The sequence below is a fragment of the Elgaria multicarinata genome, chromosome 3, assembly GCF_023053635.1.
Source record: "Elgaria multicarinata webbii isolate HBS135686 ecotype San Diego chromosome 3, rElgMul1.1.pri, whole genome shotgun sequence".
NCBI classification, from domain to species: Eukaryota; Metazoa; Chordata; class Lepidosauria; order Squamata; family Anguidae; genus Elgaria; species Elgaria multicarinata.
Window position 1 is genome coordinate 117,726,274 of NC_086173.1, and position 25,955 is coordinate 117,752,228.

Sequence of the window (25,955 nt, forward strand, 5' to 3'; positions counted from 1 at the left end):
CTTACAGTCTTATTACCAACCTCCCCGAACATTTTGGTGGCTCCCCCTCTTTTTTGTGGGACTGCCTGACAGCCCAATGTTTTCCTATGGCCATTTTGAAACCAGCCTGTTGTAAGGTGTGGGCGCTGGGAGGGGGCATATATAAACATTTAAATAACGTTTGGCATGTTGCGACAAAATTCCTTTCTCATATTTGGGTGTTTTAGAACTGGTGCTTATAAAGCAGTGTATAAAACTGTCATTACCCTCTTTTTATTGCATTCTGATTTCTCCTTGAAGTTGGGGATGATCCTTAGAACCACAGTGTTGGGGGTGTGTGTCATAGTAATTGTTCCCTAAAACCGCTCTGTTAGTTTGTATTTTGATTCTGTGTGGTTTTCTATGAAAACTGAATGTTTAACTCCTTTAGGTATTTTGATTTGTAGATGACCCCTAAACTCCTCCAATGATTTCCTATGGCCATTCAGAATGAACCAATGCATTTCAATGACCATTCGGTGTCCTTCGGTTTAGTATGTACCCACTGGGAGCTCTCTTGCAGCAGCTTTTGCAATGGCTGCTTTAATTCCTGCTGCAGCATTTGCTGTTGCAGGAAAGTGGCCAGCAGGGCTCTCCGGAGTGCCCACCTACTGTCTGCCTCACTTTGAGAAGCCTAGGGCAGCCGTGGCGGTGGCTCCCCTGGCAGTAGGTGCACAGAATCCATTGCCTGAGGTGGAGAATTCACTACATCTCATGGGAGGATCAGCCCTGGGTGGAAGGATGACTGTCTCCCTTTCTCTGCCCTGCAGTTTCTCAGGGTATTTCTCCAGGCGCTGAGGACTTCTGACTTTCCCCCCAAAACCACAACACATGAACATAAGCACATACAGAGGAAAACTCAAGGAAAGCAGGTGAGGAAGCCCCCTATGTGTGACAATACAGGGCACAGAGGTACAGAGAGATCAAGGGGAGCCATAGCCCCCTCATGCCATGCATACACAGACGCACAGCCAAGATTTAACACTGAGGTCCCCCAACATGGTGCCTGTGGGGGCAACAAGGTGCCTTCCAGGTGTGTAGGACTACTACTCTCATCATTCCCAATCAGCATGGTCCTGAAGGGCATCAGCTTATGGGAGGATGGGCCAGATATTACAAGTATTCTATTTTCTGACTAAAGAAACAACTCAGCTGGCATATTCCTGTTTTGATTTTGGTTAATTTGGAATAAATCTCCAGCGAAATAGATTTGTTTAATGAAGGAAACTACAGAGTATTAATTACTATGTATATTTATTTAAATGTGTAGGTTAGGTAACTCCAAAATGTCAACTAGTTACAGACAGAAATAACTATCTCAATGTTTACAGACTCAGAGTCAAAATTTCAGGTATTAGCCTAAAACGTAATCAGATACAGTTCTAACTACGGTGTATTTTCACGTAGAAAAAAAGTGTCTTGTACTATCAGGGAAGTTTTTAATGTTTCCATACAAATATCACAAACCGGAGAGGGAGGGAGGGAGGGAGAGAGAGAGAGAGAGAGAATTGCGTAGAGCAGTCTTTCCCATCCTGGTGCCCTCCAAATTTTTTTTAGACTACAACTCCCAGCATTCCTGACCACTGGCTGCACTGGCTGGGGCAAATGAGAGTTGAAGTTCAAAACATCTGGAGAGCATCAGGTTGGGGAGGCTGGAATTTGTTGCTTTTTTGCTTGGTGGAGAGAAAGTAAATAAAGGTCATCCCATGAAGCTGAATGATGGGACATTCAGGAGGACAGATAAAAAGAGGGCCTTCTTCACACAGCACATTGTTATAATATGAAATCCACTACCACAAGATATTGTGATGGCCACCAAGCTGGCTTTAAAGGGGGATTACAAAAATCTATGGAGGAGGAGGCTATCAATGGCTACTACTCTTGATGTCACTATGCTACCTCCAATATCAGAAGCAGTATACCTATGTACACCAGTTGCTGGGGAACATGGGTGGGAGGGTGGTGTTGCCTTTATGTTCTTATGGGTTTCCCGTGGGCAACTGGATGGCCACTGGGCTAGATAGGCCATTGGCCAAATTGAGCCAGGGAATTCTTATATTCTTGCTGCACACCCACCCTCTAGATGGGTGTAAAGACTGGGCTGGAGGGAATGGGCAGTGGGGACAGGAACCAGAAAGAGATGAGCCCACTGAGCCATCTTGGCCAAAGTGCCCCAAAACCTAGAGCTCGCAGTAACTCAACATGGCTGTTTTTAACTTTAAAAAGAACAACTGCAGGAGGCTCAAGATGGATTGGGAACATGACACACAGGAAGGGTGTTGTGTGTTTTCTTTTCTAAAATCTTTTCTCCCCTTGCCAGAGCCCCAATGGAAAACCCCTCACTTGAAGCTGGTAATCGACCCTTGGGCCCGCCTCCTTCTCTGTCTACCACTAAGAGTGAATCCTGCCCAAGAGGTTGTTTTATTTATTAATAGGAAACATCTTGGTTTAGTATTCTGAGCCATAGTATCGCCAAACATATTTTGCATCTCTTCTGTTATAGGCAAAGCACTACTCAAAGGCTCATGAGCTTCCATCTGTAAGTATGAATACGTTTTGCCATTCAGTTTGCCAGTTATTCAGTCATAACTGGAGTGGGTTTTGCTGCTAACAGCTGTACGACTTTTCAGTCTGCTTGGCTCAATACTGTCCATTGCATGTGAGGGCTGACAGATTGCTTTAGGCTAGAGTATAAATATTTAATCAGCTTTTCTGATCTTTGAAATTGCATTCCATATGTGGTTAGAGTTTACAGTTATCCCTGTGTTCCCACATATCGATTGCTTCTTTTATTTCCATCCTTTTCTGTTACGGAAAAATGCCGCTGTCAATAATACCAAGTTTGAATGGAAAATCACAACTTTATAGCTTTCTTCCAATGTAATAATAGTGGAGTGGTCATGTAGTTTTTGTATGTTCTTCCATGCAACAGCCGTGCAGAATAAGTCATGGTTAAGGAATGACTACTTTTTAAAAGTTGTAGGTTAGAACCTTATTTTTAGTGCTATATGGTTGCTTCCAGTCCCCTGAACTGTGAAAAGTAACTGAACCCACAGGGTTGGGTTTGTCAAAGTAGTTGTATATGATGATGTTCAAGTTATTCTGTTGTGTGCCATAACTCATAGAAACCGATGTGCCTTAAATGTCCAGACTGTTGTGATGTGGCTCTGAAATTTGACAGAAGAGAAATAGAGAATAAATTACTTTAAAATTGTCAAACTGAAAGTCTACTGCATAGTTCAGAATGGTAAGATCTAGTCCTTTGGCACCGAAATTTCTATGAGATTGAGTCTGAGATCTTCTCTACATGAGCGATTTATTAACACTCGTGATTGGCTACTCACAGAAGTTTGCAGGTTCTTTACATGACATAATCAACCTCCAGGACATCTCCTGCCTTTCCCCCCTGTAATCTCACTTTTAAAAAGATCGGAGAAAATGCAATTATTAAAAATTTTGTGGGATATCCGCAGTATGTAAAGCCACTGTTGGGCTATAACACAGCCACTAAATGGCGATGTTTCATTGAACATACTACAGCATTACCGAGAGGGTAAGTTTTCAATTCCAAATCACATGATCGCCTTCTAAAGGAGCCAGTCATAAACTCAGAAAGTCTCAGAAAGAAGAAAGCCTAGTTAGAGTGTTTTTTTTTCTGTTAAAGTAGAGACACTCAAAGAGCCCCAATAGCAATTTCACAGTGTTCCACAGTGGTATTATTTCTCCCTCTCTCTCTCTCTCTGTTCCTGTGTTGCCAATCCCATGTCATTGTCCTGCAACATCTTTCTTTTTTATAACAGGCCAACAAAATTCTAGCTGTGCTCTTCCTTCCTACCAGTTGCCCTAGTGCCTTCCATGGACCCAATCTCTCCCCCACACCCATCTCCAAAAAGCAGAAGCTGCAATATGTGCACCCTGGGTCTAGCAAAATGAATGCCACTCCTACAGATAGGTCACCATCAATTCAGCCCCTCCTATGTGATCATAGAATCATAGAATAGCAGAGTTGGAAGGGGCCTACAAGGCCATCGAGTCCAACCCCCTGCTCAATGCAGGAATCCACCCTAAAGCATCCCTGACAGATGGTTGTCCATCTGCCTCTTGAAGGCCTCTAGTGTGGGAGAGCCCACAACCTCCCTAGGTAACTGATTCCATTGATAAGCTGCTGCTGGCAGTGGTGTTGGTAATTTTACCTGTCCGATTTAAGAGAGGGTGCAATCCTTTAACACTTGTGTGGAAGGGAGATTTTCAGCAAAACAAGCTCTTCTCATCATACAGCTATAGTGGTAACGAAAATCTCCCTTATGTGCAACAGCTAAGAGCGCAAAAGCTGTCCCCTCTTAAATCTAGCATCCTTAACCTTAACATTTATTTGGTGCCGATGAGGTACTTGACAATGCATGGTTACCTCTCCTTCTCAGCAGTGCCCTGCCATTCACACAATGGGTTCCTTTATTCTGAGTGAAATTGGGTAGATCAATTGATGACTGTAATTTTGTGTAGTTCATCTCACTACTCCATATATCTATCTGTTTATCTCTATGTGCATGGCAGTCTCCAGGCTGCAATTCAAAATCGGGATAGGAATTAACAATTTTCTCTCTCCCTTCAATCCGTGTCCTACATTTTCTTTGTACACTTGTCAAGCTGCCAGTGCTGACTGAGTCCCGGTCCCACAGTAGTGCTAAGAAGGATGTTTCTCTCCCATTGCCCTTCATAGAAATGGCAAAGAGGATCATCCCAGAGTGCAGGACACGGAATAATGGGCTCAAGTTACAAGAAGCCAGATTACAGCTGAACATCAGGAAAAACCTCCTGCCTGTTAGAGCAGTATGACAATGGAACCTAGGGAGGTCGTGGGCTCTCCCACACTAGAGGCACTCAAGAGGCAGATGGACAGCCATCTTTCAGGGATGCTTTAAGGTGGATTCCTGCATTGAGCAGGGGGTTGATGGCCTTATAGGCTCCTTCCAACTTAACTATTCTATGATTCTATAAGCATGTATGAATAAGACTTGCCACTTTTTGTCACTGTTCTGCTGTAACATAGGGTAACATGGGACTCCCTGAACTCCTGGAAGTGAGATCTATATGAGCACCAGATGCCATCAACCTTCATTTTGCATCCTGAGATCATCATCAAGAGGTGCTATTAAGGCTAATGCTATTGACTCGCTAAGCTCCATCACACTGGGACTTAACACACTCCCTACCTCACTTCTCCGCCCATGTTTTCCTTCCTCAGTTACTCCAATGAGCAGGGGGCCCATTGAGTCCACTGTTCTAATCGCACTGCTTCTCATACACACAGCAGGAGAGAGTTAAAGCTGCAGGAGCCCTGCCTTCTTTTGTATCTGGTCACTCTAACTAGCTTTAACTGTTCTGATGAAGAGGGAATGTCACCAGGTGCTGCATGCATACAAAAGACACCTGCTGAAATTCCCTTTTCTACACAACCGTTAAAGATACAGGAGCCCTGTCCTCCTTCCCATATGATCGCCCTACCTTAACAACAGCCTGAATCAGGAAGTCATGTGTACCATGTATAAATGTTTCTAATAAGGTATCAGTATATAATTCTTCTCTAAATTTCATTCACATATGCGTGAAACACTGTTGTCCAGTTGTGCATTTTCAGAATTGATCAAAGATAAAGGAGGCTTATCTTAGGGAAGATTTCATAAATATGTACACCACGTCTGGTTCCCTGAAGCTAGTGCTTGCCGTTTCCTTGAATGGAGCATGTTAAATGTGACAATTTGTGCCAGGCAGCTCCGAACCACAGCTGTAATAGCTGCCAGCCTCAGCAGGCCTCGGGGCTTAGCTTGGTAGGAAAAGGCATTAAGAAGAGTATCACGCTGCCAATCTGCAACACCTGCCTTGAAATCAGTAGGTAGATGATGAACGCTTAGCAGTACGCCCACTTGGAAAACTAGGTAGCTCTTGCCCATTGCACAGTTCTGAATGTTCATTTAAAGGAAATTGCCTCTTAGGGAAGGCAAAGCTGTACACTGTAATTGACACAAAGATTCTAATGCAAAACAGCATTGCTGAACCTCCCGCTGGTGGATTTAATGTAGCTGACAACTGGAGGGCATCACTGTTTGTGGCGCCAGGCTGTAATTGGGGAGGTGGTGGAAAGGGGGAAGCAGGGAGAACTGTCAGAGAGAGAGAGAAAAAGATTGATTCCTCCTTTCATTAATGTTATCATTACTCTGTATTAGCAGAATCAGCACCGTTAATAAGCGAATCACTATTTTACTGCTTTAATGGGAAAAGAGTGTAGATTCCTGGCTGATGTCAAAGCAGATTGGAAAAAAGGATTTCTAGCAGGGTTTTCAAGCTACTTGTAATGAGCTCTCTTAATGCTTCAGTCGTATAGTATAATGGGAAGACAGCAATTACTAATAGCAAGGATGAACCTATATTAAGCAGCAAATCAAGCACAGAAATGCTTAGCTGCACTCTCTGGGGTTCTCTGAACAGCCTCCATGCTCAGGGCCAACTGGACCCCGTTCTGATCTCAATCCATTTGACAAAGAAGGAGACTTGAGGGCATGAATCTGCAGCCAGCATTCATGTCCACTGGGGCTCGAGGGGGAACTAGTCATACTTTTGTCAAGGCTCAAGTGCTACCTGGGATTCTCAAATATTAATAAAATAATATTAGTAATGACATTGCAGATATTTTAAATGACTGCACAAGCTGAAAACCAGCAGCCAAGGACTCTGGCCTCATTTTGTTGACTCTGCCGTGCAAACACATAATGGCCCAGTTGCACGATCACGGCGAAGGAAGTGAGCCATGGTGGCTTATTTCCCCCACTGTGCCTGCCAGCTCGATTTCCTTTATTACCCTCACTGGTTCAGCTTGCCATGTCATCCAAACCGAGGGGGCATGACTTGTTGGGGGTTGGGGTGAACAGCAACCTTCAAAACCAGCGGCCCAGTGTAGCTTGTTAACCATGCCACAATTGTGCGAACCAGGTCAGTGAGTTTTGTGTGCTCATGCTAACTGTGTGGTCCTCACTCTTGCCCAGCACTAATTTGGGAACTAGCGAATACATACTTCTACTATTCGCACATAACCTCCCCTACAAATGACTTAGTCCTACATTTCAACTTTTCTCCCTAACAAGTCTGAATAGTGGAAAACAATTCCTGATATAAATGCAAGAGATATTGAAGGAAGAAAGAGAGAGAAAAGGTGACATACACATTTTTGTTTTGGTTGACTTAGAGCATCATCACACAGGGGGAAATCACATTTGCTTACTGTCGCTTTTACACCACGCATTTGTCCCTCATTACTTTTGAAAGAGGAAGTAAACAAGGTGCATGTGGCCCATTCAGGGGGCCATTTTGATCCCGCTGCTTCTCCTGCTCACAGCAGGAGATAGCGGCAACTTCCATCTTTAAAAATAAGTCAGACTTACGGGGGTGTTTTTTTGTCACGCGAAGTAGGCTAGAAGAGGTGGGAGGCAGACAATGTCATGAGAGGGAACCGTGAAAATCTTTTTCAGTAACAAGCATGCAATAAAACGCTCATCTGATGGAGCTCTCAGTTAACTCATTTTTAACTTGGAACTGCCTTCACAAGCGCCTGGTAGTGTTGGAGAGCTCTGGTAAGACTGTCCAATAGTGCTGCATTGTGTACTAATGAGAAACTTGTAGTTGTCATTTAGAACTGGATATGTGCACATTCCCGAAAGCAAGGAGTAGGGGGCTAAATAACCCTAAGGTTGTCATCTGTAAGCCATTGGTTTTATAGTAGACTCATGGGAGTCCTACTGAAGTTTATGGGGCTATTCTAAGAACTCTCCAAAACAAATACCTTGTGGGTTGCATCATACAAAGGCATTTTAAAGTGATAAGATGTTAAAGTCCCTCCTTATAGCAAACCATTATCTACAAATACACTCTCCTTTTTCCTTATTGTGTCATCTCTGGCTTTCTCTTGATCAAGACAATTAACAGGGGCTGTCTTGACATCATCTTTGCCCCAGGGTGGCGCCGAATTGGCACTGCGTCAGTTATATGACACAGCCACTGATTCACAGCCACCCCGGGGCAAAGAGGCGAAGATCTGCAGCTGAAAAGTCAGGGATTTACCCCGGCTTTTCCAGCCAAAGCGAGGCCAACCTGGCTCTTCCACCAGTCTTCCCTTGCTCTGGAGCCACAATGGGGGCTTTCATGGATGGAATGTGACTTCCCATTGGTCAACATCGACCCGGGCCTTCTCTCCACCTCCTCGTTGAAGAGCCCAACCCTTTGGACAGCTGTCCTGCAGATAGCTGCACCAGTTGGGTCTTTCTTTCCCTGACCTTGCTTTAGGGGGATGTTCCCCCTGCCTTTTCCTGGATTCACATTAATATAGAAATAGGCTTTCTGGCACACCCAGGCAGAGGACAGGGGGCATGCCCAGTGCCAGAACCCCCGTGCTTTCACTGTGGCATCGGGATTAGCCACTACCACCCTGCTGCAGTGAAAGTGTGGGGTTTGGGAGCATTGCAGCGGCAACCCATCGTGTACAGACAAGCCCCTGGTGGCTGATGAAACCTTTCCAAGTACTGAGAGAGCAATCCCAAACACTCCACACACTTTCTTCCTGCTGCCATTGCATCTTGATTCAGATTCAGAACAGACATGTAGGACTGTTCTACATCTGGAGACAGCAATAGAGGGAAGACAAGATGGGAAAGGTTTGATTTTTTTTTCTAATCCAGCAGCATCTAGAAGAAAAGTGAGATATATGGATGGACAAATGTAGGCATTATGAGGATGGGAAGATCCATCACATTACATATAAATTAAGACTTGTTTTCAAGGGGAAATGATGGTTCAGTGTTTGATCTGAGATTCTGGTGAGGATTTAAAGGTTGTGGGGACTGTACTGAAGTGGGGGAACAATGATTATAAGAGAAAGAGAATGGCTGTATGACACTGAGTGAGAAAAGGATTTGGATGAGATTAAAATTGTGAGGGAATCAATGAGGACTAAGATTATCCCAGAAAAGGGATCTGCTTGGAAAATGTGCTTTGCGTAGATACGTGCATATGGGGTGGGGGGCATGTGGTTTGTGAATTTGTGGTACAGAAAGAAGATTTGGGATGGGATTATCTCTCTGATAGAATGTGTGGTTTGGATTTGAGAGTAGAGAGAATAATTTGGTGCAGGGTAGGTAAAGATGAATAGGTGAGAATTAATTACAGAAGTGATTCTCAGAGATCTCATCCACCATATTGTCCCATTAATGTGCTACAGGTCTGACCTAGGGCCCATAATTCTGGAAAGGTTGAGCCCCCATCCCAGCTCCAGATGTCTCTCAGTGGTAACAAATGAGGTGCCGTTTTTGACAATGCGTTTTTCATGGCAGTTCTGCTGACATACAGAAGCCCTCATTCAGAAACTGTATGATAAGTCTGTTAGTCATACTGAATCTAATTGCTTCATTTACTGGTGCATGTCATCACTATTCAGAATTTCTTCACCCACTCGGTTTAGGCTTTTTGTTTTTTTAACCAGCCAATTCCTAGTCATATTTTATTTTCATTCAGCAGGTGAAGAATTGGCTGGTTAGTTCAAATGAGTATGTGAAACTCATCCTCCTGTCCTGACTTTTGTCCCACATTCCACACCCACCCACCCACCCTCTAGACCTAGGGTACACCTTGATGAGGGGAAAAGCCCCGTGGGTGGCTTTATATGATGCAGCCACCATTGCAGAGTCATCCCAGAGCATTTCCCCTAAACTCCACTTTTAAAAAGTTGGGCACTTACCCCAACTTTTTCCACCCAGCAAGGCCCAGACTTGCTTTTGCCATCTGTCACCTTGCTCCCATGTTACAGTGGAGGCGTGGTCAGGGCAATGGCACCCCCTGATTGGGCACCATCTGCCAGGGAGGGGGCGGTCCAGCGAGTGGAATAGCCTCTGGACCGCCTCCATGGACCTTGGGGAGCTTCCCTTCAAAAAATAAATAATACAAAAAGAAGAAGAAATACAAATGGACCACGGGCGCACTGGGAAAGTGGGGAGATGGCGGTTCACCTCCGTGCCTCTCTAGGATTGCGCAATTACAAACAAATGGTATTTTAAAACAACAACAATCCAAAACAACAAAGGGGCAAGGAGCCAACTTCCTCCTCCTTGTTTTCGGACACTGGGAGGAGTATGAGGGAAACAACAGGGGTATGTTCAGGAAGGGGGGGCGCTGGGGCGGCAGCAGCCCTGTGAGCCTCCAAAACCTGCATTTGCGCTCTTTTCCATGGGTATTACCCTGGAGGAGTGCAACTGTGGCATGTCGGATAATGAAGCGCCAATGCGACTTCATATAGACACAGCCCTGGCAACTGTATCCCTTCTGGGTTTCCTAGCACACAGTCCCCAGCCATCCAAACTTTCCCTACGTAGGAAGCTGCCTTAGACTGAGACAGAACATTAGTCCATCTAGACCAGCATTGTCAGTACTGACTGGCAGCAGCTCTCCAGGGTTTCGGGCAGCACTCTTTCCTCACTGTACCTGGAGAAGCCGGGGATCAAACCTGAGACTTTCTGCAGGCAAAGCAGGTGCTGTATCACACCGAGCTATGGCCCCTCCCCTCCTACATCCTGTTAATAATACACACTCTCGGCATCATCAGACGAGTGTTTTATTGCACGGTCATTGCTGGGCAGTCATGGATTTTCGCAGGTCCCTCTCACAACTTCGTGGGTATCTCGGGTGCCTCCTGCCCCTTCTAGCCTTCTAACCCTCAGTAAGTCCAGCTTATTTTTTGAGATAGAAGTTGCAGCTATCTCCTGCTATATGCAGAAGAAGCAGCGCAATCAAAATAGCCTACTGAATGGGCCACGTGCACGTCGTTTACTTCCTCTTTTGAAAGAGGAAGTAATGAGGGACAAACGCACAGGTGGAGAAGCAACAGTAAGGAAATATGATTCCCCCCCCCCCCCGTGTAATAACACATGCAGTCCTACTTTCCTGTTTTTCTGCATTCCTGTGTTCTCCTTAGATCTCCCTTTCTTTATCTCCATCTTTATTAGTTTTCTCAAGTTCATGTTTTTCAGGTTACTGCCTATTTTGTTCTACTTCCTTTTGCCAGCCTGTCTCATCAGCAGCTTCTCTAGCGTTTGAAGCACTGTGAAGTTTCATCACAGACCTCTCTCCAATTAGCTCCTTCTTGCCTCAGTTCCCGATCTTTTCTGCCCTTTCCCTCAAGCTTCCTTCCCCACATATTCTTCTTCCAAATTCCTATTTCTCTGTTGCCTGCAACCCTCTTTCCACCTCCTTATATCTGGACTTGCTGACCCTTCAGCTTTCCCATGTCACAGGATCTCTTCTCTGTCCCTCTATGAGGTTTTAATCCCAACCCAACAATTCCTGCGAGATATTTAAATACTCAAACTCACAGAAGCTGGGCTCTGAAGAGTTCAGTGCTACCACAACAGCACAGCCAGTCAGTGTTATTTGCTATGGAAATACATAGGGTGGCCATATGCAAAGGAGGACAGGGCTCCCGTATCTTTAACAGTTATATAGAAAACGGAATTTCAGCAGGGCAGGATCTACACTATTCATTACACCGTTGTTTATGTGCATTGTTGCGTCCTCCCTTGCTACGTTACAAAATGCAACTTGAGCCCAGTCAATCGAAATACCTTTTCTTCTATTGTTTTACCCCGACACACTCTTCTTTAGAACGTTCTTCATTATGCTCATACCGGCTCTGAAGTAAACCTCCTTCTTCCGGTGACTCTGAGCTAGACCTGCCGGGATAAGCCGGCAGGGAGACGAGGCGACGCGTAGGGACGAGGGAAGCCCTGCAGCGTCTTAAAGGGGCCACGTGCGCCCCGAAAGATAAGCGTTTTTTTAAAAAAATTAAGCCTCTGTCCCCTCTTTCACCGCCCTCCCTCCCCCTCCCCTCCCCCTCCCCCTCGTCGTGTTGTGCCAGCTCTCCCTCCCCTAGAAAAGCCCTCACTTGTCCTAATCAGGAAGCAAAGACCATGGTCATGAGACATGACTCTGAAAGACGGCATTGAATACAACGAAAGGTTGGGGCACATTGTTAGTTTTAAAACAATTTTAACAGAAAGTGGAACGGTTTTAAAAGTCAGAAGAAACGTAACAACAACAGCATCATGTGACTGCTGATGTCATCTCTGCCAACTTGTTACGTTTCATCTAGACAAGTGTAGACGGGCTCCAGGTGACATTTGCAGGCATTCAGCGCCTGGTGAAAGTTCCTCTTCAGCACAACAGTTAAAGCTGCAGGAGCCCTACCCTCTTTTGTATCTGGTCAAGAGGGCAGGGCTTCTGCAGCTTTAACTGCTGTGATGAAGAGGGAATTTCACCAGGCGCTGCATGCATACAAATTTCACCTACTAAAATTCCCTTTTCCATACAACTGTTAATGATACAGGAGCCCTGTACACAGGGCTTTAAAATGAAGTGAAAGACAAGTGAAACCCAGCCCAGCTGGAACTACTGCGCCGTAAAAGATGGATACATGATTTATCGTGTTCCTAAGCAAAGAATCTGGGAAATAATTAACCTGACTTGACATTCATTAGTGCTGGTTAATGCATCTGCCTGTCTGCCTTTTCCCTGTGAAAGGAACTATAGCAACAGCTGCTGTGTCAGGTGGGGATACATATTTATATATATCAGGGGCTGAACCCCTGCCCCCAAACAACCACAGTATTAAGAGCTGCATGCCTGAAGCCACTTGAAAAAATATTTCTAACCAACCAAATCCAAGTATGCTGATGAAAGGAAGGATTCTAATTGGTTATATTGCTGCTGCTATGACAATGAAAAACTGATGGTATGGCCTGATAATATAGTGTTGCACACTATATTGTGGGGGAAAGCTTCCCTTGTAGGGTTGGGTACTAATTCTTTGTTTTTGGGAGCAATATAATTTCACGAGGAACCTCACCTGTAATGATAAAGCTGTCATTGTAGTATTCTGCACTCACATAATGCTTATCCTTCCATACAGCAACACAAATACATACAAACAAAGCATTCATTTATAGTATCAAGGACAGATAACCGTACACATTGCATATTGGGGAGAAAGTCTGGTCAAGGGCATTGCATTATTATTATTTTAGTTACAATGCTATAAGATTATGAAGACTTACATACAGTAATTTAATAGCAAGTGGGAGTTTGAACTTCCTCAGCATTCTGGTGTAATCCTAAGTAGGGGCAGGTACACATCAAGTGGTCATTACAGAGACATTTTGCTGCCTAAGATGGGGCAGAAAATGGTGCCACTCCCCACCAAATCTAGTTGCTTATGTATGCAAGGTCATTCAAGTTCTTTTAGCATCTGAGGCAGAAAATTCCACAAGTACCTCTCCTGCTCCCTGTAGGGTGACCATATGAAAAGGAGGACAGGGCTCCTGTATCCTTAACAGTTGCATAGAAAAGGGAATTTCAGCAGGTGTTGTTTGTATATATGGAGAACCTGGTGAAATTCCCTCTTCATCACCACAGTTAAAGTGCAGCAGCTATACTAGAGTGATCAGATTTAAAAGAGGGAAGGGCACCTGCAGCTTTAACTGGTGTGATGAAGAGGAAATTTCACCAGGTTCTCCATATATACAAATGACACCTGCTGAACTTCCCTTTTCAATACAACTGTTAAAGATACAGGAGCCCTGTCCTCCTTTTCATATGGTCACCCTAGCTCCCTGGCAGTAAAAATATAACGATAAAAGAATTATCTGACCATTTTGCCCTTTTGTGAAAACCAAAATTAGCAGCTTGAAGCAACCACCTTACTCTGCCTAATGGTAGGGCCAGTCCTGAATAAGGCCAAGCCAGACATGATTGGTGGTGACAGATCCATGTATTTAAGCCCTGACTTTTGCACTCACCAGGGCTCACTTCTGTTTAGGGTGCTTTAGGGTTGATTCCTGCACTGAGTGGGGGTGGGGGTGGGGGTGGGGGTTTGGACTCGATGGCCTTAGAGGCCCCTTCCAACTCTACTATTCTATGATTCTGTTATAGGGGCCCAGCTGAGGGGAAAGTGACATGCAGTGATAAAGCTCCATCACAACAGGGGTTAACATGCTTCCTACTTTCACTTCTCTGCCCGTGTTTTTGTTCCTCAGTTACTTTCTCTTTTCAAAAGAGGAAATACAGAACAAGCACGAGTCCGCTGCTCTAATGGCGCTGCTTCTCCAGCACACAGCAGGAGAGAGCAGCGATTCCAAGTTTTTTTACAAATCAGACTTAACGAGGGGTTTTTTGTCATGCAAGGAAGGGGCAGAAGGCACACGGGAGACAGACAACGTCATGTGAGGGACCTGAGCAAACTCCATGAGTGCCCAGTAACGAGTGTGCAATAAAACGCTCGTAAGATGGCGCTTCTTTTCTGTGGACAGTAAGCAATGGTTAGAGTGAAGGTTCTGCACTGCTTACCTTTGGAGTCTCTTTAGCTCACCACATTTTACATGATTTCAGACCTGGGTTTAAATGTATGGATCTGCTTCCATTTCATCTATTCTGGCCCAGCGGAACCACATTAAATGGCAGGTCACTTGTGTGTAGCCGTTTGCTGAGTAATGCTGAGCATTTCCCATTGTATGGAGTCAGCTTTCCCAGGGAGCCTTTTAAAGTGTCCTCCACATGGCAGCCATTTTGTGTAAGGCAGCCCTTACTCTGCGCAGACGTGTATCACTGTCAAGGGCAGGCATAGCTGGGCATCTGGCAAGGGGCCACATCCCAGCTGCCCCCTCTAACAAGAGCCCCCCCCCCGGACATGCTCCTACTCTTCAGCATAGCAACCTCCTTCTTCACCTACATCTCACTCTGGCCCAGGCAGTGGTGGTGGTGGTGGTGGTGAGAAAGAAGAGCAGCCGTCAACCAAGCAAGTGGGAATAATGATGAAAAAAGGAGGAGGAGCTACAATAACAGCAACTTGTGACAATGGCTGTGAGAAGGTAGACTCAAGGATGGAAGGGGTGGGTGGGTGGGTATTGAGGGTGTTTTGCCCAACAGCCCTCAGAGACCTGGAGCCAGCACTGACTGCTGTGTACAAACAAGTGCAGTTCAGCATTAAGGCAGCGATGCTAAGCACATCATTTGGAAATAAATTGTATCGGAATCAATGGAATTTAGTTCCTAATAAAAGTACTTAGAATCAAGTGTGTTGCTTTCTCTTTGGTAGGTAAGAGAAGTGCTGAACTGTATTTGACTTTATACAAACAGACAAGAGGGTTTATTTTTCTCCCCCAGGAAAGTGCGCATAGGATTCCAGCACAAGTTACTTTTGTAGGAACGTTTGCAGCCTGGTCTTCCACGTATTTACTCAGAATAAAAGCTCCATCCGATGAGCGTTTTACTGCACACTTGTTACTGGGCACTCACGGATTGTTCACATGACGTTGTTTGCCTCTCGCGCATCTTCCACCTCTTCTGGCCTTTGTTGCGCTGCACCGCACACACACACCCAGAAAAAGTCTGGTTGCTGCTCTCTCCTACCAGACTGAATGGGCCTAATTACTTCCAGTTTTCAGAAAGTGATTTCGGAGCGACGGCAGAGAAGCAACGGGAGCCGCACATTTTGACCTAGATGTGATGGGGCTTTCTGTCCTGAGTTGTGAGTATGGTACTGCAAACTTAATGCACTGCACACCCAATTCCAGTCTAATGAATTGACTACCCTTTCAGCCCAGTCCTATGCATGATTTGTGATTTATGTTTCATTTTGCATGAACTCTAGCTTCAGTGGTGAGGGAAAGGCACTTAGTACGTGCTCAGAGTTTCTCCATAACTTAGCGCTAGTTTTGAAAACAGACTCTTTGGCTGAATCCTGGTGAAGTCTTGGCACAAATGAAGTTATGGGGAGGAAGATACAGTGAGAACTTGTGCGAGGAGGTAGAGGAGACATCTATTTTTATGAAGACACCTGTTTTTATTGAAGAGTTGTTGGAGGATGGCAGAATGAGGAGGGACTGTTGCATGGAGGGGAACGGAATTGGTAGGAGAAGAAAGTAAGTGCTCAGTAGTGAAAGAAAAGCATTGTGCATACTGTATGTTCAGAGTCTTGCTGCATCAGACCAAGTTCCATCTAGTTCAGCATTCTGTTCATACAGAGGTCAACCAGCTGCCCATAGAAAACCTACAAGCAGGCCATGAGTGCAAAAACACTCTTCCACCTATGTTCTCCTGCTGCTATTGGTACAATGTAAATAAATTCCAGTAATCCTACATTTGCATGCATACACACACACACTTAACTATGGAACAGCCTTAAACTGGATTTCAAGCATCATAATTCCCTTGTGCCTGCTCCTATCCTTCTGAAACTTTGTAGATTTCTTGTCTGGGGGACACCTCTAATGGCCTGTGCATTTTCATACACATTTACCCAAAAAAACAGCATGGGGGTAGTGAAGGGAAAGGAAATCACCCCTTCCCTCAAATTGGAGAGCTCTCTTTCCATACTAACTACTGCATTTATCCTTCTGAAACTTTGCTGGTTTCTTCCTTAGGGACACCTCTAGGCTGTCTGCAATTTTCAGAACAAGGAGGGATAAGGTAGATAAGTATGTCCTCTTTTGGAAACCCTCAAAATGTCAAAGCTACCCTTGCACAACCTCACCCCCTTTGGCTATCATTCTGTAATTTAGCAGACACAACCTCCTCTGATGGCGCAATGAATCCTGAAATTTTCATCCAATTCTTCTAAGGAATAAAAATGTTAAAAGAAAATCAAAATATAGCACAAAACCTTGCACAAAAACACCTCATCTATTTTTCTGACATTGGGCAGTTGTAATATGCCTGCAAGTATCATCCAGTTCTGACGGGGGGTGGGGGGGAGGCGGGATTGCAGTGTTGCTGTTGTTTTAATTTACCATAATGGTCAACAGGGGCTTGTCTATACAGATTGTTTTACCTAAACACACAGATTCGCGTTTCAGGTCACATGACACAGCCATCCATTCACCGTAGTGCCGGGTTTTTAATGCAATAATGCGCATATTCGCATTTGAGATTTACTATGGCTTTTGGAGCAATGTCCGAGTTTGCACCGTGTTATAGTTATGTGTTGTTGGGGGAGTTAAATCGCATTTTGACATGTGGGTGGAGCTTTCAGGGCAGGACAAAGTGATTGGCTGATTTCCTTCCTTCCCACCTATCGCATTGTCCTCTGGCTCCCTCGTTCCTTCCCGCCATTTTCATTTGAAATTATATGACTCTGCGGAACTCCACAGATAGAGGTTATAATATTAAAACAAAGAGGGGGGAACAGGCGCTCCTTGGAGAAAAGCCTCCATTTTCGTTTTGGAGGGTTGTCCTTTGTAGTGTGCTACTTTCCCCCTCACTCACGTCCTCTTTTGCTGCCTCATACCTTTCTCCTTCCTCTCTGTTTTTCTCTGTTTTTCTCTTATATGAATCTGCGGAGGTCCGCAGATAAAATGTATAGCTGTGCTCCTCTCTCCTCGGTAGCATCGTATCTGCGCATGTGCGCATTAATAACTGCAGTACCAAAAAAAATTCAGGAGATAAATCACTGTTGCTGCTGCAGTCTGACACTCTTTGCCTAGATTCAAATCAACGAAAATTCGGGTTTATATTCAATGAGGTGCAATCCCGTTGTTGTATAGACAGGGCCCAGGAAAGACTCTGTTTTCTGAAGTGGACTGACTGCAAATTGGTCTAAGGAGAAGCAAGATGTTTTCCAAACTGCTGAATGAAAGGTCTGAGTTGAAGGTTGGGGTGTGTCAGTGCACACTTCTAACGTATCTATCTATCCATTCACTTTCACATTCTCTCTCTCTCTCACACACACACACACACACGTATTAGAAGTGTGTACTGACACTGACTCACACACCCCGCTTCAATTCGAACATATATGCACATGCAAATTTGTGTTATGGGCCTGTGCCCTGGATTCTTTAAGAACCTACAGTAGCAACGCCCCTGGGGGCTCCTCATGCACATTGTAAATGCATTCACATTCTTTTTTAATTTCTCCAGTACCTGCTCCACGAAATCCACCACAGATATAGAGCTTCCCTTCCACTGCACCAGCACAGGTAGAGTTAGTTCTCAAAGAGAGAAGAGAGTGAGGCATGGGCGGCCCATCTCTCCAGAAATCCCCATCAGCGTTATAGATCTCCACTGCATCAAGACATTGTCGTACTTGCCCTCTGTCTCGACCGAGGCATCCAATCCCACCTGCAGGGGGAGACAGAGAGACATCAATATGTAGGAGAGCAGAAAACAATAGAGACGTGCATTAAGTTCCACAGGCTTTCTAGCAGCTAGGCTTCCCCTTCCTTTTCTCTCTCTCTCTCTCTCTTGCCTCAGCTTTAGCAGCTTGCTCCCTCATCCCTTCGCAAAAGCAATAATGCAACGTTCAACCTGTGTATAATTGGGGGAGGGGAAGAGGAAATGGCCTTGCTGTGCTGGGGAATCTTGTGCTATTGTTCAACCTTCCTTTAAAATCTGCCAGATTTCCACTCCAAAGCAAGAGAGTGGGAAAGGAACACACCCTCTCTAAAGAATTAAAGACGGATGAGTGAACAAGTGAAGAGTCACAAAATGGTGAAGTATACGATGGGAAGAATGGAGGAAACCCTTAAAAACACGAAGATGCCTGGATAAGTGTTTGTTCCCTTGCTGGACGAATCCAGCAGGGCAGCACATAGGCTCTGAATAATAAATGTGCCCCTAATACATTTGTTGCCATTCCTGAGATAGCACATTCTTTGTCGCCATCATGAAAGCAAGGAATGTGCTACCGAGGGGAATTACCTTATTTTCCCAGGTCCAAAACATTTGGTTTGAGTACTGGGAAAATATAAGTTCCTCACAACAAAAGTGAGCCCTTGAAGGAAGGATATAGATTGTGTGCAACAGTTAAGAAACAAATGCACATTTATTGCACACATGTACACACAGGAATACGCATGAATGCGCGTGCACACATATACATCAAGTAGAAAAGTTGCTATTTAAATGGTTTGTTCACAAAACAAACAAACAAATGAACTCCCACAACTAGTTGTCAATTCCAAATATGACGAGAAAAGAAAGTATATTTTGAAAATGCCAAGATTATTAGGATGTAGTCACAGTGCTGGTTGAAGTTATAAAGGCAGCTCAAATTGTTGCAAGGGCCACATCCTGAATAATGGACGAGGGCCTCAAAATGTAACCATCAAAATGTAACCATTTTTGCATGCCCAGTAACGAACATGCAATAAAACACTCGTCTGATGGAGCTCTGCTTCCTGACGCTCTCTGTCAGCTGAAGTAGGCTACATATAACAGCTAATCTACAGCTGATCATGTAGCTACTTTGTGGGTAAATGTGTGACTCTGCCAAGTCAGGCCAATTTTTTATTTTGGCCAGTATTGCCCACTCCAGTCCCCCAACCTGATGCCTTCAAGATGTGTTGGACTACAGTACCCCCCCAGCCATCAAAGCCATTGCTGGCTGGGGATGATGGGGACTATAGCCCAACACACCTCAAAGGCATCAGGATGGGGAAGGCTAGTGTACTCTTTTTGCCAGTGTCTGTGGAGTCTCAAAACTAGACACAACATTTTTGACACAATTTGCAATTGCATTGGAAGAAAAGCTTACATTGGCATAAACAGGAGCTTTCCGTCTAATGCAAATAGCAGGCTTAGGGCAGCTTATCCCATAATTGGGATTGGATTGCATTAAAGCTGCTAGCCCCACTCTCCATGCCTCGGTCCTGATTCAGACTGGGGTCCCTGCACTTGCTCTTTACTTTTTAAGTCTTATCTAGTTTGGGCCTCAGGCAGATGTCTTTCCTAGCCCTAATACCTCAGTTCCTTTTAATAAGAGGTGCCAGGGACAGAACCACACAACGTACTTCTTCACACACTGCATAGTCAAACTATGGAATTCGCTACCACAAGAGGTTGTGATGATGGCCACCAATTTGGATGGCTTTAAAAGGGGCTTATTCAAATTCCTGGAGGAGAAGGCTATCAATGGCTGCTAGTCCTGATGGCTATGTGCTACCTCCAGTATCAGAGCCAGTAAGCCTATGTGCACCAGTTGCTGGGGAACATGGGTGGAAGGGTTGCGCACTACTGTCCTGCTTGTGGGTTTCCCACCAACAGCTGGTTGGCCACTGTGTGAACAGAGTGCTGGACTAGATGGACCCTTGGCCTACTCCGGCATGGCTCTTCTTACGTTCTTAACCTAGGGGTTGGTGTGTGCAAAGCTCTAGTGACCTTGTGTATGCATAGCTCTACCACTGAGCTATGCCCCCTCCTGTACATAAGTGATATGATTGAGGCACATAATAAATGTTTCTAGACTCTCCATCAGATATAAGGATGCACTACTTGCTACAGTGAAAAATGTATGCTTCCACCAAATGGAAGCCTACATAACAATATAACTTTATGCCAGTGCTATAACAATTCACCAAACAGTAAGAGGCATCCTCATTATAATTCTACCATCGAACAAAATAAAACTCTACCAATTACAAATTAATTGAGAACTCTGAGCTCTGCATCTTGGTGTTGATTGGCTAGGAGAGATTTGCAGCACCACAGAGACATCTTCTATATAAACTCCCTCTGTGCTACTAACGCTGCACTCTGAAGCATCCGTGTTGCCCTTGTTCCGAGCAGAATGTCCCACAGTGCATTCAGATTCTCATAGGTACCTGCACATCTCACAGGCACAGAAGCACAGCCAAAGCCTGTTACATCCAAAGCTTTAGCGATCTACTCCATGGCAGATTCCAAAGATGTGCTCTTGGATTTTGACCCAGCAAGAGGTAAGGCACTATATCGGATCACATCTTTAACTCTCCCTGTACAGTTAAGCACGTGTCGTGTTATGGCCTGTTTCAACTCTGTTTCAGCATAACCCTCTACTTGAATATTTTTTTTTTTACAATTGTAGCCAAATCAAGATTGAGATGCTAGCACTCCATAGACTGCACCTGCTTTTCCCAGTACAGCACCTGCAAGGCCCACCTGACCGCCCCTAATTCTGATTTATTAATTTATTTTGCTGGGCACAGCCGGAGCTGTTGCAAGCAACAGCACCTCCAATCATGCACCATGTTGCCTCTGGGTCCTATGTGGGAACCCAGCCACCTTTCAAAAATTATTTTTCCTCCTCCTTTATGGAGAGAGAGAGTGAAAGAAAACTACCCCACATTGCTGTTTGGGGGATTGGGGAGAACAGTGGGGAGTCACAGGGGTTTGGGGAAGGTCAGTGGGACAACTGTGCAAGGGAGAGAGGAGAAGGCAGGTGTGTGTGTGCGTGTATGTGTGTGTGTGATGGATGAAGGCAGTGCATACTTGTGCTTGTGTAAATAGATGGATAGTGTGTGTGTTGGAGGGGGGAAATGCATGTGAGAAACAGAGTTTAGGGAAGTTTGGGGCATTAGGGGAAGTGATCCTAAGAGAAAGGCTGTACATGGTCTTGGGCAAGTTACTCATCTTTTAGCCTCACTGATTTGCCTTCTGTAATATGGTGGTTGTGTTTAAGTGGAAAAATGCTTCATTGTAGTGGTTTTATGTTCTGGGGCTCAGATCCCACTTCTGCCTTGAACTCAGGTTCTTGACCGGTTGCCTTCTGTAAAACAGGTGTTTGTTGCAGTAATAAATGTTGTGATTAGCCACACCCACACAGCAGCCATTTTGTGATGGGTCACGCCCCTATGGCAACCATTTTGTGACAGTGTCCACAGCACTTTCTCAAAATTCCAAATGTGCCCATGGACTGCACAAAAAGATTGGGGTGGACTCTGGACTACACAATATGATTTACTATGTAACAGTCCCACTGAATTTAATAGGCTAACTGGAGCAGGTGGAGTGTGGATAATAGCCACTGTGATCCACACTCCTTTTCCAATAACCAGTCCTATTTATTAATATTTATTTATTCCCCCATTAATTGCCTTTTTATACCGCCCAATAGCCAAAGCTCCCTGGGTGGTTCCTAGATGGGCAATACACAATCTTTAAGCTGTAGAAATTAATGTGCTGACATTCTGCATCAAACATTTCTGCATCTGTGTTGCTGGATATAATGTCGTGCAATGAGCACGCCAATTGATTTATGATTCTTTTTGGTGACCAGTTTAAACATTAAATGACAGCTGTGCTCTCAGATGGCTGCAAGAGGGCCAAATATTAAATAGTGTCTCAAATATGTTCCTACATTAGCAGAATACACATTTTGGAATTTTGGAGTGAGAACAAAACAGATGCTTATTTAGCATTGACCCTAAATATTGGAAGCCAGTCTTGTGAGGAAGAAGTAGTTAGCAAATTATCTAAATTCAATCATCAAAAAACCTGCCAGTTTATAAGGCCGGAACCTAAGGCTTTCTTAATTTGGACCAGACTCTACAAAGCCAAGAAATTGGAAGCTAAGGTGGATGCTGTATCTGATGTGCCCCGTGATCAGTCATGATGTTGTGCAATGTCACAAATTATGCTTGCTTACAATGTACCCTCCATGCACCCATACTTTTCCTGGGTCTTTCAGTCCCAAATCCAGACTGGAAGGATGGAGTGCCTGGAAGGGATCAGTGGGGTGCACCGGTGGATTGCTTCGGAGCTGCAGCGGAGGCATGCCCCAACCTATAGCAACCCCTGATTGGTCACTATTGGCTGGACAAGCAAGGGACACAAGCCTATCAATTTTAGTAAAGTTTTAACAACTCACCCCCTGACTTCCATTTAACCTTACAGGATGCTTATTTTGTCACCCTTATCTATTGGAGGCACGACTGTCTCCAACCAGAGTTCTTGATCCTTCATTTATGAAAGAAAATGAGGATTCATTTTAGGAGGCAATAAAACGAGGGATTTCCCAGTGATGCAATTGTGTGTGTGTTTTTCTGCTCATAGTACGCTCCTTTGAAAATTGATAACTATTTAAAATGCAAACATTTCATGTGTATTTGTTTCTGAAGTATATTGAATTTGTACCCAACACTGGAGCTGATCTGCTAATTGTTTGTCTTTGACTGACTCAGTATTCTCTGATTATTATTTTTTAACTGCATCTCACAACTTTACTAATGTGTACTGAATTCTGAGGTTCTTTGAGGTAACAAAACGTACATTTTGAAGATACTATTTCTAAACATCTTTAGTGGGGCATGCCACAAAAACCCATGGAAAAGACTTGCTCATTTCTTTTGCTCAGCATTAGGGAACCTCAGTTATTGTCATGACTATGTATGCTCTAATCTCAGAGCCCTCTTCAGGCGCTGAAAGAAATAGAGATGCACATGATCAGGAGTTATCAGGCAGCCCCTGGATTGGCCAAGCTTGGTATAAATAGTATACTATGAGCCAAGCCTGCTGCCTTTCCTTGGAGCATGGCATTCTGTGGGCTACATTCCACCTTCATCAACTTAGGCCACTAACATTTGGGTGTCACAGACACCATTCAGGTGTACTCACTCAAAGACCATAATCCCAGTCAGGTCTATCTCCACAAACTATGTCTACTCCAATTTGTTGGCTAGTATCTCAACAAGACCATTGCAATTATTAGCTCATTTTCTCAAGCCATTATTTAACTTACTCAATTTTTCATTTGGTATTTAATAGCAGCAGCAGCAACAACAACAACAACAACAATGATGATGCCTTGGGCTGTAATATTGGAATATCAGTTAGAGCTCTAACTCACCATGTTAGCTGGCAAACACAATACACCATCCAATATGCGTCTCTACTTTAAGGAACACCCCCCCTTACCAGCCTTTTTTCCCCTCTGGCCTTTCCGCATTAACTATGGCTCCTTCAGACGCGATCATATGATTTGTAATTGAAACCTTCCCCTCTGGCCAAAAGTTTCATAAAGCTCAATGAAACAGCACCACCCAGTGGCAGAATTAATCCCATGATTATTTTTCGTAACGGATTATCTCTGGGGGGGGTTAAAAGTGAGACTTCTAGGGGGAGGTGCGAGAGACATCCTGGAGGTTGACATCGTCATGTAAATGACCCGTAAACTTCAGTGAGTGGCCAAGCATGAGCATGCAATAAATTGCTCATATAAAGAAGTTCTATGTGTGTGTGCTCATATATGCACACATAGACGCAGACGCACATAGGTTCAAACATATCCTCAGTGCTGTTTTGACTATTCTAATTCCATCCCCAACCCTCAAATCCCAGAGTTTAAACCTGTGTGAGAGAACCAGTGTGGAACAATAGCTGGCATGCCATTGGACTGGGGAATTTAAATCCATGCTCTGCCATGAATCTTAGTGGGTAACTTTGGGGCAGTCACTGTCAGCCAAACCTACTACTTCACAGGATTGTTGTGACAATGAAATGTGGTGCAAGCAAAAACAACATGAACACCATCTTGAGCTCCCTGGAGGCAAAAAGGCAGGATGAAAATAAATATGTACAGCATTGAAGAACAAGCTGTTTTCATGTCTCATCTTTTCTTCCTAGTTGCAGAGTATATAGTAGATGTCATTTCTCAGATTTATAGTTCTTTTGCTGGATCAGCTGGAAAATTAGTCAGATAGAGAAGAAAAGCTCCTTAACAACATCTGTCCTACAACTGGCTCGGCCATTTACATGCATGCACCAGGCTAAGCTTCTCATATCCTATTTAGCTGATCACATCCTTTCTAAAAGGAAAGTCAAGAGGGTCAAATCGCTGCGGAATTCTTGGGGGTTACTCTAAACCACAATAATAGAAGCTCAGCTAGAATGTATACTGTAGGTCAGGAAAGGTAATGCAAGGTTCAAGAGGTCACCAGCATGTTTAACAAGCAATGTCAAGGAAGCTGTTAGAGAAAAGAAAATTGAAGTCCTGCCAAAATGAGAACAAAAAAGAACCCAAACTTGCACAAGGGAAATGCAAGCAGCCAATAAGGGATGCAAAAAAGAATTTTGAGAAGCATATTGCTAATAACATTAAGACCAACAACAAAAACTTATTGAACTACATCCGAAGCCGAAACTGGGGAGGGAGCCCATTGGGCTGTTGGATGACAATGGACTTAAAGGAATACTGAAGGAGGATAAGGAGATTGCGGAAAAACTGAAGGAATTATTTTAACTGCCTTCCTTGCAGAAGATGTCGGGCAGATATCTGTGCCTTAAATAATATTTTCAAGATGAGAATCTGAGGAACCGAGGCAAATAGTGGTGATAAGAGATGAAATTCTAGACCTTATTGACAAATTGGAAACTTCCAAGGGTGATCCACCAGACATTGCTTTCTTGGGGGTTGCACAGGGTGTCTGTTCCACTGGTGAATGGTTACCATTAGATATAATCATTGATAATTACACTGGTATAAAACTAAACTGTTTATAGTGTAGATATGTCAATTTGTAACAATCCAAGTAGAGGCTGTACACGTTAGACAGGCATACAAATAAGCATTGCATGTGCAATTCTCCAACCCATTCAGCATAGCCCTTTCTTAAAAGTCCCACACCTGCTGATCTGCTCTTCAGGAGAAAAAACAAGGAAATACAGAGCATCTCTACATTAAAGAAAAAAACCTGCACCCTTACCAGGCTTTCTTCTTCTGGTTTTTTTCTCGCATTTACTATGGCTCCTTCTGACATCGACAATTGAAAAATTCCCCTCTCAGCAATGCTCCATGACGGTTAATGAAACACGGCCAATTAGTGGCTGTATTATAGTGCTGGGGATATCCTGTGATATCCCACGATAATTAGGTGCATTATCTCTGATGTTTTTTAAAGCAAGATTATCAGGGGAAGGCGCAGGAAATGTCTGGAGGTTTGCAGTGTCATGTAAAGGACCCGTAAAATTCCACGAATAAGCGTACAATATGTCACTCATGCAGAGAAGCTCACAGTCAATCACTTCCTTCAGTCACACACACACACACACACACACACACACACACATCTTCTTCAAACAGCTGATAGGTGGGATTCCAT

At 44.2% G+C, this 25,955-nt stretch overlaps 1 protein-coding gene across 1 annotated transcript in view; it reads right to left on the bottom strand.

The window, feature by feature from the left end:
* KBTBD12 (kelch repeat and BTB domain containing 12) overlaps positions 1–25,955 on the bottom strand; it is a 67,198-nt gene that overhangs the window by 5,715 nt on the left and 35,528 nt on the right. Inside the window, exon 5 of the mRNA XM_063121372.1 lies at positions 18,025–18,222. Coding sequence (XP_062977442.1) covers positions 18,025–18,222 — 198 coding nt within the window. The remainder of the gene's footprint in view (positions 1–18,024; positions 18,223–25,955) is intronic.